Source organism: Populus nigra, chromosome 13 (assembly GCF_951802175.1).
Source record: "Populus nigra chromosome 13, ddPopNigr1.1, whole genome shotgun sequence".
In the NCBI taxonomy this organism is placed as follows: domain Eukaryota; kingdom Viridiplantae; phylum Streptophyta; class Magnoliopsida; order Malpighiales; family Salicaceae; genus Populus; species Populus nigra.
In genome coordinates this window covers 14,701,150-14,715,152 of record NC_084864.1, presented here as the reverse complement: position 1 = coordinate 14,715,152, position 14,003 = coordinate 14,701,150, and the positions used below count along the sequence as shown (strand labels likewise).

Below are 14,003 nucleotides of genomic sequence, written 5' to 3'. Positions count from 1 at the left end.
AGCGGATTTCAATTGCAAGATGTCCACTGACGCTTTTCGAGCTCTAAAATTACGTATCTATGCGGTAGAGAAATTTCGAGACTACTTATAATATTTTATAATTTTTAAATATGAATAAAATTAACTACATATTTCTATTTATACTAATTATAGACTTAGGATTTCTAATTAAAACTAAAATCCTCAATGAAAGGATTCCTAATTAAAACTTAACTATCTAATATAATCTATTTAGCATTAGAATTCTTAAATAATACTAATTAAATTAAAAGTTCAAAACTAAATAGAAAAAAGAATCCAAATACAATTCTAAATAATAAAATATAATTTACATTAAAATTCCATAGCAAAAAAAAAAAAAAATCTAAATACAATGTTAAATAATAAAATACTATTTAAATTAAAAACCTAAGCAAAATAGAAAAAAAAAATCTAAATACAACAAGGTAATTAAAACAATTCGGCACAATAAGTTCTGAGCCTTATTTGAAGGCCTTCATCATATTTGGTTGTTATGAAATTTTAACCTAGTAGAAAATAAGATTTTCAGAATTTTTTGTTAAAATTTTGGCTCGATCCAATAATTGAATTAAAAATTATACTTGATTTACCAAACTATATCTTGAACTCTTTTTAAATTCCTTAAAACCTATAAATCTTAACCACTAATGAAATAATGTAATAAATATTATTATATTAAGAATAATGAAGATATTTCCCCACACCAGTTTCTTTCACTTATGAAAAACTTGTTCTCGAGCTATCTATTAAAAACTGAACTCTTCCTTTCTAAAGGAACAAAAATACAACATTGTAGCCGATATATTCACGAAATAATATGTCTTTTATATGTGAACTCTAAAATTTAATTTATGATGTGTGCATACTAAAACATAATCCATATTATTAAAAACTGAACTCTTCCTTTCTAAAGGAACAAAAATACAGCATTGTAGCCGATATATTCACGAAGTAATATGTCTTTTATATGTGAACTCTAAAATTTAATTTATGATGTGTGCATACTAAAACATAATCCATATTAATATTATACTTTATGTTTCTATGAAATTCACTTATAGTTTCTTCCCACATTCTTTTGCTTCAAACTTGAGTTCATCCATGATCTCCAATACTTTAACCATTGCATGTAAAGAAACTTAAAGATAATTTTTCATAATATCTTTAGAAGAATTGTCAGAAATTACTATGTACTCCATGTTTTTTTTTGCAAGATCTTCAGAATCACTACAAGATACTAATTTAAGAGCCTTCTTGATTTCTTCTTTACCATTAATTGATGAAACATTGACAAATATAGTAGTATTTGCAGAAGTGTTGTTGGTGTTATTATTGTGATGTTGAAATTATCTGCTTTGAAGAGACGACATCTTTTTTATAATTTTCTACTTGCTATTTTAGAAGGTTGAATAAAAAACAAATAATAACATTCTAATTTCTTATTTACTCAATATAAAATCTCTTTATAATCATCTTGTATAAACTCCAAAATTAATGATTGTCTTAAATCTTACCAAACTGGAATTAAAGACATACCAATACGAGATCTAAAGTCCAGAAATTCAAATCACCATTCTCTAGCACCATAATAAAGTTTGTGTGCAACATGTCCTACCTTTTGATGATAAGGAACCTTGTTGAAATAAAAGTAAACTTTCAATTCTGTTAACCATTTCATAAATCCTTTCTTCGAAAATCTTCTATCATAGAATGTAATCTCATTGAATTCAAGAATAGGTATGTGGTTTGGCTTGTCTCCAGGTAAATTTCTAGGCAATTTCCTATCCTCTTCACGATCCTTGTTTGTGAAACCCATTAGCTGAGCTAGATTTGTTATGGTTTTCTCCAAGTAATCAAACCTCTGTTCCCAACGATCTAATTTTTCTCTTAAGCTCGTATAATGCATTAGAGGGCCTCCACTCCACCAATGATGATTGGTTCAAGTGGTTCGGCTCTTGTTTCCCTTAAGCAAGGTCTAGAGTTCGAGCCTTGTGAATGGAGTACACCATCACCGGGAGAGCTTTACCCTTTAGTGAACCGACCTGGCTTGATATGATTAGTTGGGGACAATGGATTTCTAGATACCAGGGTCTAAAAAAAAAAGGGTCTCCACTCCTGCATTGCGGAGTGAGTTACTACTATCTCTATCCATCAAAAAGACCAACTTGCTCTGATATGTATTGACGCGGTGTATAACGTTGATAAAAGCTAGAGTCCTTAAGCCCTAAGGTTACAAGCCTAAGAATGTGAAAAAAAATAAACTAGACATATCTATTTATACTAGTTATGAACCTAGAATCCTTTATAGAAAATGATTACTAATTAAAACTTACCTAACTAATAGAATCCATATAACATTAGGATTCCTAAATAATAAAATACTATTTAAATTAAAAGTCCTAAGATAAATAGAAAAAAAGAATCCAAATATAATAAGGTAAATAAAAACAATCCTGCACAAAAACTTTCAAGTCTTATTTAAAGGTCTTTTCAATTTCCAGTCGTCATGAATTTTTAACTTAATAGGAAACATGACCTTCAAAATTCTTTGTCAAAATTCTAGTTCAATCTAACAGTTAGATTAAAAGTTATACTTGATTTACCAAACTCTATCTTGGAGTCTCCTTAATCTCATCAAAACATAAAAATTTTAACTACTAATAAAATAATGTAATAAACATTATTATGCCAAGAATATCGAAGAAATTTCCCCACGTCATCCACTCACCATTTCTCTCTAGCTTTTAGTGTGTCTTTGGCATTGTAATTGTGATGTTTTGAAAATAAATTAGTAGGAAAGGGCAACCAAACCCTTGGTGGCTTAAAGAGTAAGTATTATTAAATGAGGGGTATTGTGGTAATTGAATAATAGTTGATAAATATATATAGGAAGAATAAAAACAAAAGGAACAAAAAGAGGGAGCTGTGTTTTTGAGAGCAAACCGTGAGAGAGAAGGGAGAAGGAAGAAGAAGAAGAGAAAAGAGGGAAAGATAAGAAAAGGAGAAGAGAATTGGAGGAAATAAGTTTAAAGGTAAGATTATGTATAAATGTGTGTTAATTAAGCTTTTAATTTCTGTTTTGATAAATGTTAGGGTTTTGAAGATTGTGTTTTGGGTTTGATTGATGAATTAATTGGAATGTTATGGGTTGATTGTTGTGGGTAATTAGTTAATTAGTTGATTGTGAGAGATTGAAGGTAAAGATGATGATTTTGAGTTATGATTTTGTTTGAATGGTGAAATTATGTTAGAAATCAGAAGATGACAGTAGGTAATCTGTGAAATTCTGGGTTTGAGGTTGAAGATGACGAAAATTCAATTTGGTCCCTCAATTTGTGAAATTACAGTTTAGTCCCTAAACTTTGGGAAAATTATAATTTGACCCTTAACTGTATTTTGAGACTCTGGACAGTGTTATTATGAGGTTAAGGATGATGAATATGAGTTTGATAATTGATTTGGAATATTTTCAGTTTGGTCCCTCAATTTCGGGAAATTACATTTTAGTCCCTGAACTTTATGAAAATTTCAATTTGGTCCCTGGTTCGTTCTAGACAGAATTAAGGATGGCTCATGGGTGAAAATTCAGTATAGTTATGTATTTTCCAGATTGGTCCAATTTTGGTAAAATTACGTTTTGGTCCCTGTTTTGGAAAATTGTCGTTTTAGTCCATAAACTTAGGAGACTAAACCTGGTTTTATTTTATGCATTGGGATCTCTTGTTTGAGTTGCTTTTGAGTATATTTTCATATTGTTGTAGGTTCTCCTAACGATTCTCAATAGGATTTTCGGGTCTTTCGTCTGACATTCCTTTAATTCTATATTTTCCGGGTGAGTGGGATAATCTTTAATATGCATATATGATAAGTAAATATGTATTCTGATTATACAATGAGTACAGCTCGTTAATTTCTTGAATAATTATATATGTTGCTTATTTTCTGAGTACTCATTTATTCTTGAATTTGCACTCGCAATCTATCAAAGTAAATTCTATTTGATATGATATACGTTTCTTGGATGATTATGTGAATATCTAATATGCCTTGATATGGGACTTGTCAGTAACTCCATGCTAACGGAGAGTAGTTAGCCTATGTGCACATAGTATTCTGTATACCTAGCTGGTGAGAGAGGCATCAGCCTGTGGTGACTGATCATCCCACATTGGTCACCTTCGGGTGTCATCTGGTCACCTTCGGGTGTCATCTGATCTCTGACATGTAGTCCACTACGTTATGATGATATGTTTAGTATGTATATGATATGTATATGATATGTTCAGTATGTATATGTATATGTATATGTATATCAAGATAAATCATCTTGCAAACTATTAATATCAAGAATATCTAAAATGTATGTTAATTATTATTCCCTCACTGGGTTGGTTGAACTCACCCCTTATTCTTAATATTATTTCAGGTTCTTAGTTTCTGATAGCAGGTGAACCTTGTTGAGTGTTCCTGCTTCTTCAGTTTTGGGTCAGTATGCCTTGCTTATCTTTTAAGGCTGTTTGATTCGATGTCTTAGGCGCTCCACTATTACTTTGTTTTAATTAAGTTTGGATTTTTGACAATGTAATAAGTATTATGGATTATTGTTTTGTTTTAATTACTGATGAGGAGTTTTAAAATATCTTTTGGTTTCATCAGTTAATATTTCTGAAGATTATGAAATGCTGCGTATTTTTGAATAAATTATTCTTTTGATATGTCCGAATTGAGGCTTAGCGCGGGAGGGGTGTCCTTCCGCCACCGCTCCTGCGTTGCAGGTCACGGACCCGGGATTCGGGTCGTGACAGTAATAGTTTTTTTTTATGGTTGTGATTTGAAAAAATAGGTTAAGAAAAGCTACAAATTATGGTTTGAAAAAAATAAACTAGACATCTCTATTTATACTAGTTATAAACTTAAAATCCTTTATAGAAAAGGATTCCAGATTAAAACTTACCTAACTAATGAAATCTATATAACACTAGGATTCCTAAATAATAAAATACTAGTTAAATTAAAAGTACTAAGATAAATAGAAAAAAAATCCAAATATAACAAGGTAAATAAAAATATCATGAACAATAACTTTCGAGTCTTATTTAAAGGTCTTTTCAATTTCCAATCATCATGAATTTTCAACTTAGTAGGAAACATGACCTTCAAAATCCCTTGTTAAAATTCTATCTCAATCCAATAATTTGATTAAAAATTATGCTTGATATACCAAAAATTAAAAGTTATGCTTGATATACCAAACTCTACTGTATCTTGGAGCCTCCCTAATTTTCTCAAAACTTAAAAATTTTAACCACTAAGACATATTTGAGAGCGTGGTTGCGGTTGCTTTTCATTAGGAAATGTATTAAAATAATGTTTTTTTTTTAATTTTTAAAAAATTATTTTGGATATCAGCGCATCAAAATGATCTAAAAACACCAAAAAAATATTATTTTAAAGCAAAGAAAAAAATAAAAAAAATTTTAAATTTTTTTAAAAATATTTTTAAAACACAAAAATAAATATGAAAAAAATTTGCGCATGTCATCCACTCACCCTATCTCTCTAGCTTTTAATAGTTTTTTGTGGTTGTGGATTTAGTTCCTTTTTCTCCATGTGTTCTTCTGGGCACCTCCGTCTCTGTGCTTTCGGTTTGTTCTTTTTCCGTTTTCTTCTCCTTTTTTTTCCCCGTCAATGTCTTTCTCTCTGTGTGTTTTTCTTTAGTCCCCTCCCCCCTGTGTGACCTTCTCTGGCTTTTATAAAACCAGAGAATGGCCACCTCCTGTTAATGTGTTCGTGCCTCACGATCGTGAGGCACGAACACCTCTGTTTCTTTGAGAAGAAACAGGGGAATGACAGTCCTGCTTTTGCAGGACTGTTCAACGTGGCTCTTGGAGGATAATGCAGCTGAGGAGACGTGGGGGACGTGGTTGAAAACGGTTTTCCTGTTGAATCAGTCTCTGGTCTGGAGATGAAGAAGGCGATGAATAGTGGTTCAAAACGGCGTTGTTTGGGATGGAACTGACAAATTGCAGTTTGGTCACTCAAGTTTTGAACTTTTGTAATCAAGCCCTTTCTTCAGGAAATTCATTCTTTTTTTTAATTTTACCCCTTGATTATGGCAAAATTTACAAAACAATCCTTAGTTTCTGGATTATTCAATTTGGTCATTAATTGACTTTTCAACTTTTAATTCTTTCAAAATTACCCCTGGAAAAATCAATTACAATCCTTTAAGTACACCCACCATTTCACTATGGTCATTGGACTTTAATTTTCTAAAATTTTATCTCTAATCAGCCTAAAACTTTGGTATTTCTTCAATTAAGCTCCTGATTTCATTAATTAAACTAATCGAGAGTTTAATTAAGTCCCCAAACGTATTAATTCTTCAATTTCTGACCAATTGACTCTCAAATTTAATAATTTCATCATCGAACTTCATATTTATGTTGTCTTAACCCATTTATCAAATATATTTTTATTCATTTTTTTTATCTATTAAAAAAATAAAAAATTGGGTTATGACAGTATTGATCATAAATAAATTATTTAGAAGTTCTATTTACTAAAACAACTATGCAATGTTTTGATAAATGTTTTTTTTTTAAGTTTTATTATGATATTTGTGTGTTTTTTACACACACAGGGCTAAGAATAACCAAATTTATTACAAGTCAAAACTCTCTATAATTATAGGGAAGACACCTAAAATATTCATTTTTTACTCGTCCAAGTCTTCATTTTCCAAAAAAATATTATAACCCTTTATATAGAAAAACTAAAAAACCCTATTACAGAATATGAAAAATAAACTAAGAAAAATATTCCTTTTAAATAGAAAAAATTAAAAAAGCATAATAATATCAAATAAAAAATTATAAAATTAACAATGAAAAATATCTATTTTTTTTTAAAAAGTTCTTGCATCAATACTTTCAGGCTAGAAAGAACTGTTTAGATCTCAGTTAGAAACTGTCAAACACCACAGACATCTTTTTATGCGTGGTTCACCTTATTATGGTTTCCCAATACTTTTGAGTGGGTCACCTCATCATAGATCCTTAACACTATACATTTGACACAAACACATCTTGTTATATGACCTTTTCCAGTTATGATTATTCAACAACAAACATCAAGTAACTATTAGGAATTGACAAGCTCTTAACAAATAAGACCTTTCTTAATTTTTGTTTTGCCATCACAAATTTTGAGGGGAAAGAGAGAAAAGAGAGGAAAAGAAAGAAAATGCTACCGATAATAAATTGTGCCATCACTGACACCACGCGCCATCCTAAAAGGAAAATGATGACACAAAGATTCTAAGGACATGGATAAAAGGTATTTTTGGCCACTTAGAGGCACCATATACACATCTCGAATAGTGTGAGTGCCTCACATACACTAGTGTGTGCTTTACGTGCGCCAACCATTTTTGTTTTTTAGTTATATTTTATATTTATTAAAATACCAAATTACATATTATCCAACTTAATTATCACAAAAAAAAATCAATATGAAAAGAAGAAAGAGCCCATGCACACGAGCTTTAAAATTTCTACTACCAATGATATTTTAGTTGTTTCATCGTGCTTCTAAAATGTAAGGATTTACTTGTCCCCGAATAATATGATAATGACCATTGAACCTTATGGAAATACTATACTGCCCTTAATAGACAATTCAATAGTTTTTTACGGGAAGGGCAAAACCACAATTAAACTTTCTGCTGAACAATGATTCTACATCTAGGTGAATAATTTTTTCCAATGCCAATTAGTTTTTTTTAATAAAGCTGACAACTATCATGTCTATGGTTGGATGACCTATGGATTTGAGAATGTTGAAACATTGCTAACAATAGACAATAGTAGATGCTATTCAAACAATTTAACATGATTTATAGTTATAAAATCTAACCTAGTAGTTAACTTAGTTTAAATCACGTTAATAGTTTGGATGGGTTAATTTATGAGTTGGTGGGTTAACCCAAGTTATGGTTTTCTTATATATAATAATTTAAAATAATATGTTTTGGTAAAAAAATAACTAATTCAAAGTAAAACCTAGTTCAAGCTAAGCTCTAGATGACGGGTTATTGAGTTGAGCTGTTGGACCAGGCCAAGTTTTACTAGGGTGTTATTAACTCATATTGAATTCCTACCCAGGTATGAAATTGTACTTTCAATGTTTTTGCCACCCACATTTCAGATGAAGGATGCAACTACCACTATATAGGATATGAAGGTCATACCTGCTTACATATAAGTTATTAAAGACTATTAATTGCTGATGATTTCTTGGTATGACACTGTTTACATTATAGGATTATATGATATGAGCACTAACAATATCAAATTGTGACAACTTTTTTGGGCTCTTATTGCTTAGTATACCTTGCCTAGGATTCCTGCCCACAATTGCAGTGGAACATGGTATACAAATGGAAGATCATTTCTTTGACATCATTTGTTCTCAAGAGAAGTTTGCTTCTTCCTAGGCAGGAGAAAAGAAAAACATAATTCTATCTTTGAAAATCTGAGTTAAAGTGACATGTGCTTAAAAAACCCAATTACAAGTAAAAAGGCTTAGAACCCTATAAAGGTCCACAACCTAAAGAAGAGCCCAATTTAAATTGGCCTCTCAATCATCATAGCAATATACAAGAGCTAAGCCAATAGTAGTGACAATAAGCGTGGATGGAACACCAAACTTCAAGTGGCTCCAAAATGTGATATTGTAACTAGGTTGGGCACGAAGAGCTTGTTCACATAAAATTATGTTTGCGGCAGAACCCAATAGCGAAAGGTTTCCAGCAACTGTGCTAACCCATGCCAGGATGAGCCAGGCTTTCTTCTCTTTACTATGAGATATTTCAGCGGCAGAAGCAGCTACCTTTGCTCCAAGCAAAAGAACTTGTAAGCCAAAAATAAGTACATATTAGATTGTTTAGTTTATCATTATTAAAACATATATATATATATATATATATATATATATATATATATATATATATAAAGACTATAACATGTATACTATTTAGGCAATATACCTATGTTTAAATAAAAATATACTTATTTGTTGAAGCATTTTAAACAACAAAGCTTTTGTTATTTTCAATAATGAATTATTTATCCTTTAGACTTTATTGCTTCTTTCTTAGTGCAAAAGTTATTTGCAATAAGCCTCCAATAATTCAACACCATCTTAGTTTACATGTACTTCTAAACAAAAGTTTTAAAACAAAGTAGATGGACTCAATAATCTCTCATTAAAATGAACATAAGCTCTAGATTTGGAAGGAATATAAAAGTTTAAAAATTAAGGAGGAAAACCACTATGATTTGAGGAAAGGAAGAGTATCTAAAAATAGAAAAAACATTGCCTTGAACTCTTTCTTCACCACATTTTATAATTGATTTTTGAAGCTAAAAAGTTAAATAATTAATTTTGCTCTTCTCCCCTCTAAAATCTCTTGGGTGCTCTTTGAGCCCAATCTTAACTCTTCAACTATCCATTATATAAAAACTAGGAAAACTTTGTTTCTTTGTAATATGAGATAAAGTTTTTTAAAAGATTTTGAGTTTCACCAAAACATGCAAACCAAAAATTCTTTGAAATAATTTCTCTTTTACCCATAATTTATTTAAATCATGTTCACATTGTATATCAAAGACTATATGATGGAGATTAAATTCCTACAAAATTTTAATCCCAAAAATAAGTGGATCTCATTTTTAATTTGGCCTTAAATGTGCCCATTAACTATGTTCTTTAAATAAATTTTCAACAACCCCCCACATTAATAAAAATTATCTTACTAGTTTTAAAATGACTTGAATATTTGTTGAGAGATATTGATTCGATAGATCACTAAATTAGGATAGATAACTTTTGACTTTGAACCTTTCTTAGTGAAATACTATCAAATTTACTCAGCCAAATAGTAAACATGATGTCTTGGACTATTTAGCCTTTTATGTAAACCAAGACAATAGTACTTACATAGTTGTCTACCCAAAGATTTTATTTGGTTCTCGGTGTTGTGTTTATTTTGACACTGAACAACTCTTACAAACTTTTTTTTTATTGTCTATTAACAACAAACCTATAAGGTTATTCTATGTAAACCTTTTCATCAACGTCACCATTTAAAAAAATTATTTTAACATCCATTCGATGCATTTCAAGCTTGTTGATAACTGCAAGGACTATTAATATTCTTATGGAAGTTATTATTGATACAAGTAAATATGTATCAAAATAATCCACACTTTCTTGTTATCTAAATCCTTTAACAATAAGCCTGACTTTGTATTTATCAATAGTACCATCAACTTTTATCTTATTTTTTAAGATCCATTTATGGCCTAATGGTTTACTTCCGGAAGGAAGATCCACTAGTGCTCATGTATAATTATTCATAATGAATTCTATTTTACTGCTGACCAATTCATTCTAATAAAAAGCTTTCAAATAGAACATTGCCTCAGAGTAGGTTCATAGTTCATTTTCCAACAAATATATTAGAAAATCAAGATCAAAGATTCTGGTCAGTTTTATCATTTTACTAATTTTTGCTTAATTTTATCATCTTTTGATTGATGATGACTACTCGAGCTAGCCTCGATTATTTTCTTAAGTGAATTATTTTTTTATATTTCTTTAAAGGGAAACACATTTTATCATTTGTTTTTAAATGATTCATTAACCATGTTTTCAATTCCAACACAACTAACATTGAACCAACATGTTTGAAGCAATGATATACGTTATATATAATATGCGTTAAAAAATAGTTTACTTTACTTTCAAACTTTTTCATTGGAATGTTTTCTTCAAATTTGAGCTGCTTAAGGGATAAAAAAACAAAAAAACATACTTTTCATTCTAAAGTCTTTTAATGGTAACTAGTTTATTTGTTTTTTCTCTTGAATCTAAAACCCCACACCCAAAATTTTTTAACCATATTTCAACAAATGATATCTCCTCGAAAAAGAGTGCATGTTTAGGTTGAATAAAAATTGTTTTAAAATGTGGTTGGTTATTATTTCAAGATAAAAAAAGTAAATATAAAAATGATAGATATGTGTTTGGATGAAGAGATAAAAACAAAAATATAAAATAAATATATCTCTAAAATAATTTTGAAATGAATTTTTATCTTTTTAAAATAGAAAGGAAAAGGAGACATGTTCCTTTTGTCCTTGTTATCTCTCTGATTTTTTATTTTCGAGACAGTTACCAAACGTAACTTAAACTTGCTCCCTTGATCAAGATTTCTCCCTGGATTGTCTACCATGAAGTGATATGGGAACTGGAAATTACTATTGCCCTTCTATAAGACTCTAAAGCCGTAGTGCTGTAGTTAAATCGAAGGAAGAGAATCAGGGCATCAACTTACCAGTTGGTACATTCGAAACAACATTTGAGAGAACAAGTATTACAATGGCCAGCACAGCAATCCCACTAGCATGATCGATCTGTGCATGAGGCTCCATCAAGGTCCAGAAACTGGTAGGAATTCCTGTTTTACTGAAGCCATCAACCGTGATAAACATTCCACAAAAGAATACCAGAAGAGAGTATGAAACCTGATCCAAGCAACTACGGGTAAGTAGATTTTTACTCAATCGAATACTGCATGTAAGTATTACAGTTGATGAAAATATATTTAGGAGAGGAGATAGAATCTTTGTGAAAGACCTGTTGATTTACCTTCTCTAGGCAAGGCCCTGCATCTTTGAAATCAAGAATCACAAAAATGAGGGCTGCTGTGAGTGCAGTCCAAGACATGTCCAAACCCATTAGAAAAGCAACCAGCATTCCAATAGTACCAAGGTAAATACACAACTTCCATGACAATCTCTTCCATCTATTCAGCTGGCCTTTACTTTCTTCGGTGGACTGTTGCGGCCCGGACTCTGAATCTTCCTGAACAATCAATTCATCCAATGCATCTTCTTCTTCCTTAACATCAGATAACAACCTCCAAAACATGCATATAAGAATTAAAGCATTCACAAAGACACCCACAAGCACTGCGGGAAGAAGTCCCAATACGAATTCCCCAAAAGAGATGCGACTTTGAATAGCAATTATCAAGTTTTGAGGGTTGCCGATTGGAGTTGCAGAGGATCCAATATTCGAACTTGAAGCCAACCCAAGCAAGAAAGGTTCGGGTCGAATATTGTTTTGTCTAGCAATCTTTAATATGAACTCAGTGAGAAAGACACATGCGGTGTCATTAGTGAACAGAGCACTTGAAATGGCAGAAACAATGCAGATCCGGCAGAGCATGTCCTTCGCACCCCAACTCTTCCATGAGAGCAAGACTCCCAAGTGCTTGAACATGTCTGCTCTTTCAAGATAGATGCTTACAACCATGGTTCCAAAGAGAAGGCCCAGTACAGGGAGGTTGATGGCAGAATATGCTTGCTCAGGGGTGATGACTTTGAAGATAACCATAAGAATTGCCCCGAGGATGGAACCTGCTGTCCTTCCAATGGGTAAGAAAGGAACTGCTGGGAAAACTGCCAAAATCCAAAAGATTGCGAAGGCAACTGAACCTAAGACAACCTTCTTAAACGGACCCAGATCCATTTCTGTAACTTACAAGATTAAGCTTGTTTGTGAGCTACCACTTGGCAGACTACCACCTTTGCAACTTCAGATAAATTACTGGCTCTGAAAGAAGAAGATATCACCCTGTAGCTCAACCAGTATTTGCAACCAACTGCGAAAAGAGTAAAACTACAAATTTATTAAGAGCTAGTAAGATGGAAGTTATTAAAAGTTTTTTTTAAAATTCCAAAAAGGATTGCGGAACCAGAAAGGTAGATGAGTTCATATGAATATTTCCATGATACGTTTAAAAGACGCATCAGAATGAGAGGCTAAGAAATGGATTGAAGATGCTGGATATTTTCTCTTCTGAAGCTGTCAAAGCAGCCGAAGACATTTCAAAGCACGCAAACAACTTACAACATTCAATGCTGAAAATCTAGAAGTTTTTGAGCAAAAGGGAAATGCGTGGTCCTAGAGCACAGATCTTTTTGCTAATTGATATGGAATTTGGATCATTTGCAACCAGCAGGAAATATACTACGGAGACACCACATAACAACGTAAGACTTGTGTGTGCAGGTGAACCTATGGGGTGGGACCGTTTTCAGATATTTAAACATTGTATCTGGAAATTAATAGCATGCAAGACAGAAGTGAAGTTGACATATTCTCCAGGTAAATACTGCCTTAAGAGACGCTACATACCTGATCCTTGCATGAACGCACACTCTTGATCCTCGTAACATCACCATATGAGCTTGGCTTGTTAAGCAAATCCCTTTTCCTCCCTCTTTTCTGAAAAAGAAAAGTAAGAGTGGTTCTTTCAATCCCTGCTTTTTTCGTATACCAGAAGCACAGAGTGGATCTATTCTTTCTATTCAAAAGAACCCCTCCCTCTGATATCAATAAAAATAGAAGTTGGGCTTAGAGTCTGTAGTTTCTGTAGTTGGTGTATTCCTTTTTCTGCTCGGCGAAGCGTGAAGCCAATGCCCCTAGTCTCAGGAAGAGGGTCTTTTGAAGGGGCCGCTGGTTGTTCACTCCAACTTCTCGACAGCGAGTCTTAAAGCTGCTGCAGGTTCCCACTGAGCAATCTCTTCGGAGCAATTATGTAAGCTCACAGTTACTCTGTCAACCTAATTGAACACTGGAGTTCTGTCTTGCTCCAAAGAAACTCAAAATGGAACGAAGTGAGATAAGCAAGCAAATTAAATCCTTGGATAAAAGATAGTAAGAGGTTGGGGATTTGCTCTCTACACTTCCCATGCCGGTAAGCCCAGTGCGGATTTATATACAGGGCAAGGCAAGATAGTAAATAAATTTGTCATATGAGGAAGACTATAAAATGAGAATACGCCAAGACTAATTAGGTAATGTATGTGATGACTTTTCAAATTCTTTCTTTTTTTTATAATTATATT

At 32.0% G+C, this 14,003-nt stretch overlaps 1 protein-coding gene and 1 long non-coding RNA gene across 3 annotated transcripts; one reads left to right on the top strand and one right to left on the bottom strand.

Annotated features, from left to right (window-relative positions):
* The first annotated feature begins 2,864 nt into the window (after positions 1-2,864).
* LOC133670414 (uncharacterized) lies at positions 2,865-4,701 on the top strand. Its single transcript, XR_009834081.1, has 3 exons — positions 2,865-3,053; positions 3,783-3,853; positions 4,448-4,701. It is a non-coding gene; the product is annotated as an uncharacterized LOC133670414 (long non-coding RNA).
* A 3,824-nt stretch (positions 4,702-8,525) lies between these two features.
* LOC133671150 (silicon efflux transporter LSI3-like) lies at positions 8,526-12,891 on the bottom strand. 2 transcript variants are annotated; one of them, XM_062091802.1, is made up of 3 exons: positions 11,737-12,891; positions 11,423-11,612; positions 8,526-8,933 (listed from the first exon to the last, which is right to left on the bottom strand). In XM_062091802.1, exons 1-3 carry the CDS (start codon positions 12,619-12,621, stop codon positions 8,662-8,664), a joined length of 1,347 nt encoding a protein of 448 aa, XP_061947786.1. In that variant the 5' UTR covers positions 12,622-12,891; the 3' UTR covers positions 8,526-8,661. The 2 variants fall into 2 exon arrangements, with proteins under 2 accessions (XP_061947786.1, XP_061947787.1); XM_062091803.1 differs by having other exon boundaries at positions 8,744-8,913; positions 11,737-12,887.
* Between the last annotated feature and the right edge of the window lie 1,112 nt (positions 12,892-14,003).

What these genes read in the sequence shown, in the direction of transcription:
- LOC133671150 (XM_062091802.1), bottom strand. Translation starts at nt 12,621, where the DNA reads ATGGATCTGGGTCCGTTTAAGAAGGTTGTCTTAGGTTCAGTTGCCTTC. An exon ending in CAGGGCCTTGCCTAGAGAAG is followed by an intron (nt 11,613 to 11,736) that starts GTAAATCAACAG and finishes TGCTTGGATCAG; the next exon opens with GTTTCATACTCTCTTCTGGT. An exon ending in TGTTTCGAATGTACCAACTG is followed by an intron (nt 8,934 to 11,422) that starts GTAAGTTGATGC and finishes TTGGCTTACAAG; the next exon opens with TTCTTTTGCTTGGAGCAAAG.